Source organism: Urocampus carinirostris, chromosome 6 (genome assembly GCF_059441175.1).
Source record: "Urocampus carinirostris isolate Australia breed hairy pipefish chromosome 6, RoL_Ucar_1.0, whole genome shotgun sequence".
NCBI lineage: Eukaryota > Metazoa > Chordata > Actinopteri > Syngnathiformes > Syngnathidae > Urocampus > Urocampus carinirostris.
Window position 1 is genome coordinate 39,312,121 of NC_142354.1, and position 4,461 is coordinate 39,316,581.

At 34.4% G+C, this 4,461-nt stretch overlaps 1 protein-coding gene across 1 annotated transcript in view; it reads left to right on the forward strand.

Moving 5' to 3' along the window:
* Positions 1-3,848: 3,848 nt before the first annotated feature.
* The window catches only part of igfn1.4 (immunoglobulin like and fibronectin type III domain containing 1, tandem duplicate 4), a 25,285-nt gene continuing 24,672 nt past the window's right edge, over positions 3,849-4,461 (forward strand). Inside the window, 1 exon segment of the mRNA XM_088339113.1 lies at positions 3,849-3,897. Within this exon segment, the coding sequence (XP_088195239.1) occupies positions 3,852-3,897 (46 nt within the window). The 5' untranslated portion in view covers positions 3,849-3,851.

The window sequence follows — 4,461 nt, forward strand, 5'->3', positions numbered from 1 at the left end:
AATCCATTGGTTATCGCGATTAATGGGGTCCGAGACCACCCGCGAAAACTGAAAATCCGCAAAGTAGCGGCGCCCCTTTAAAAATGCTTAAAAAAACGTATACAGTATACCCCCCTCGCCATTAAACCGAAGTGTTTAGTGGCATGATGGCAAGGAGTTATTGGGTGACTCATCCAGAACTCTTCACAATGGAACTGAATGTACCAAAACATAGATAGATAGATAGATAGATAGATAGATAGATAGATAGATAGATAGATAGATAGATACTTTATTCATCCCCGACCCACAAGTGTAGCCATGTCTTACATTATCAATTTACACAGAACAGGACTGCGGCGAAACCACCAACAGTTAAACACAAACGGTCTGTGTTCATTTTAATGAAAGTGAAAGAGCTACCTTCTGACAATAACAACATACTTTAGCTAGCGGTATCGAACGGCTTTTACAACAAATAGACGAAACCGCACACAATTAGCTGTGTTTAGTTAGTACAAACAACCGCTCGCTTTTGGTATAATAAAGTCAAACTTGAGATGAAGTGTGACGGAAGAGAATATACTTACTTCGCGTCGCCGAGTTGCTCCATGATAAACGAGCGCCACATAAGAAGGGGGTGAGGTGGGAGGAGTTGAAAGAGGGGGGGTGAGCGAAGAGATAACTCACCATGACTAAGCATTGTGTCAGGGCCTCCCCCTCCCCTTCACAATAAGAGTGTCCACACCGTGTCCTCAGTTTACATAAGCTCCCGCTCAATGGCTTCAAGTCAATAAATGCTTGCTGAGAAGGTAAGGTATATTTTTTTAGACCCGCGAAGCTCTGAACCCGCAAAAGTGGAACCGCAAACTAGCGAGGTTCCGCTGTATTTCGTTTACATTTATCTTCCACGCTCTGCATGTAGCAGGGTATTGAATATGAAGTGTAGATTCCAAGTGTAGCAGACCCTCGATTGACCCCATATAAAATGATTTAACCTGGATGGGGAGACAGTCTTCTTTGGAGGGCGCGAGAGGATTTGTTTTTCCGAGGGGGGCGCAACAGAAAATAATTGAGAATCGCTGCATTAAACAAAGTGAAGTTTTTCAAGCACATACACGGTGGTCTGAAACTGTCAGACATGCTCCATTGTTTTTTTTTTGTCTACTATAAAAATGGTATTACATTAGTACTATGAAAATATTACAAAAAATACTACAAAAGTACAAAAAAACTAGATATAAAATCTAGTGTTAAAAACAGGGACATAGTACTCTATATTGTTGTGCTTCGATTCTGGAGAAAAAAAAGCTACAGAAATGTTACAAAACTACTACTGCAGTAATACTACAATACAAAAATACTACTACAGAAATAATACAAAAATTCAACTACCAAAATACTTTAATACAAAAATAGTACTACATAAATACTGCTACCGAAATACAAGTCACAGTCATACTACAAAGATACTCTGACAAAAATACTACAACAGAAAAAATGCAAAATACTAACACAGAAATATACAAAAAAAAATCTATAAAATACAAAGAAAACTAGATATATAATGTTGTGCTTGGAACTGGTATCCAATATATTATCTTGCTTTCATTCTTAAGGGAAAATAGAGATTCTACAGAAATATTATAAAGATACTACTGCCTTAATACTTTAATACTTGAATACTACTACAGAAATAATACAAAAATATTTATTCCCAAAATGCTACCACATAAATCCTACTACAGAAATACTATAATAATTCAGCTACAGTTATTCTACAAAACACTAAAGACACACTACATAAACCCTACTACAGACATTATAAAAAATGCTACTTCAGAAGTAGTATAAAATACTTCTACAAAAATACTACTACAGAAATACTACAATAACACAACTGCAGTAATCGTACAGAACAGGACAGAAATATTACAAAACACTACAGATATATTACTGTAAAAATACTACTACAGTAATACAACTACAGAAATAGTACAGAAATACTAAATAAATACTATTTCAAGAATACAACTACACTAAAACCTAAAAAAAAAACAGTTAAACCGCAAAACACAACACTAATAATATTACAAAAATACCACAAAAATAAAACTACAGCTAAACAACAAAACACTACAGAAGTACTGCTAAATACTACAGTTTTACTGCTACAGATATACCACAAAATACTACTATATAAATAATACTACCAAAATACAACTACTGTAATGTTACAAAAAACTACAAACATATTACTACATGAACATTATTACATAAATGTTACTACAGAATTAGTACAAAAAATACAACTAAAATACTACAAAACACTTCAGAAAAACATTCAAATGCACAACAGAAATACAACTACAGAAATACAACAAAAATAGTTATATGGACATTCTAAATAAGTTATACTACTGTAATATTACAGAAAAACTAAGAAAATACTACAGAAAATTAAATTTTAAATTAATTACTGAAAATTTGGACATAATATATTATTTTGTTTTAATTCTGAGATTTTAAAACCATTAATCTAATTAATCTTTTTGAAAACAAATACAGAATATGAAGAACTGTAATATACATTTGTATGCACTGTATAATTATTTATTATTTTAGAAAAATAATTAAAATTGGACAGGTCTCCAGGCTCAGGCCCTCGGCCCAATTTTTGAACCCAATCTGGCACTAAACTCCAAAACTTTCTCCACCCCTGTTCTAATTTCGTTGTCACAATATGTTAACCCATTTTGTAACAATGACAATAAAGGTATATTCTATTCTATTCTATTCTATTCTGCTTACACAGTCATTGAGAATATTTAAAACAGTCCATTCCCTTCGTCAAACAGATATCTCCGCACACACACACATATTAAGACAGAATGTTTTGTGTTGTCTATGGAAGTACTCTGCAATATTTTGAGTATACAGAGAAAGTTGTGCTCAATCAAGCAGACATCCTGATGTTCAGATTCAGATTCAGATTCAGATATACTTTATTGTCATTTTTGTACACGTGTATACAGAACGAAATTTTGATACATCTGACCCGCAAAGTTTCCTTGAATGTACAGATATAAATAAAATGTTGTATTGAGGAGTTTTGAAGTACTAATAATATACTAAATAATTATAGCTATGCGTAGTATTATACAGTAGTGCAAAGAGTGCAAGAGGAGCAGCTAACCAGATGTGCAAAATGGGTAAACAAGTCACTATACAATAACAATAACACTGGAGTACGATAGTGCAGAGGAGAACAGATGTGCAAAGGAGTGGCTGGATATAGACAACTGCCAGTAGTGCAAGGACAGATGTACAGATTAGCAGCTGTGTAGGCTTACTATGTGTGTGATTGACCATCTAACAGTCTAATGGCCAGGGGGACAAAGCTGTTGCAGAACTTGGTTCATGCAAAGTACCAAGAAGAGGACCCCAAACAGCAGGTCTTGTTCAAAGAACTGTTAATGTTCTGTTAGAAGTTGAGAAGACTGGATTAGTTGTACTTACTTCAGCTATGCTATACACTTTTAGTGCAATACTCAACATACCCAGACTGACAGCCCCACCAAAACACTCTCATATTAGTCTCAAAGTGTATCCAAAAATATGAACTGAATGCCTTTTCGAAATGACATCGACATTTAATTATCAATTAAAGTTTAACATTTGTAAGATATTCATCCTGGTAGCATTATATAATCCCGTTTCCAATACTAGCCACATGTCAAAACAACGCCAGGCAATGTGGGAAGGCCACTGCCTGCAGCCTATGTCAGTGTTGTGTTCGCAGTATCCAACAGTGCAGGAATTTCTGAAATCCTTTGCCTTCTTTTTTAGTAGAAACTATGTACGGATCCAGGATGTTCAAAAGATCGAAAGTCACAGATGGGACAGGCACAGGTCAAGGTAAGCGGAACAAAGCAAATTTAACATAAACGACTGTTAATTGTTTTGAAACAAAGTAGCTAAATGAATATACTGTTTGTTTTGATGAAAATAACAGTAAGCAATAAATGACTGTTTATTTTTTTCTGTCAAAGCTACATGCCAAGACTTTAAAGCTAATACAGACAAACAACGCTGCAAAAAATCTCATTTGACCTTAATAGCAGAATATTATGCAGATTCGAGGTGTATCTTTTGTAGTTTTGAAGATATATGTCTGGTTTTATAGTAACATATGCACAGGGTTGGGTAGGGCTACTTTAACTGGATTACTTTTATTACTTTTGGATGACTCCAATACCAAATATGCTAATAAAAGACAAAAGAAACTAAATATGAATACAATTACTAAATTTTGTGCAGGCTTGGGGAGTAACGGAATACATGGAACGGCAAAAATGATGTTGGCAAGCTGTTTGGATTTATTTTCATTTTGTTTCTGTCGCATTTTATGTTAGTTTTGCCGGAGATCAAAGAGATCAAAGCCAGGAGAGAAAGTTTACCACGTGTCGTGAGTCATCATTT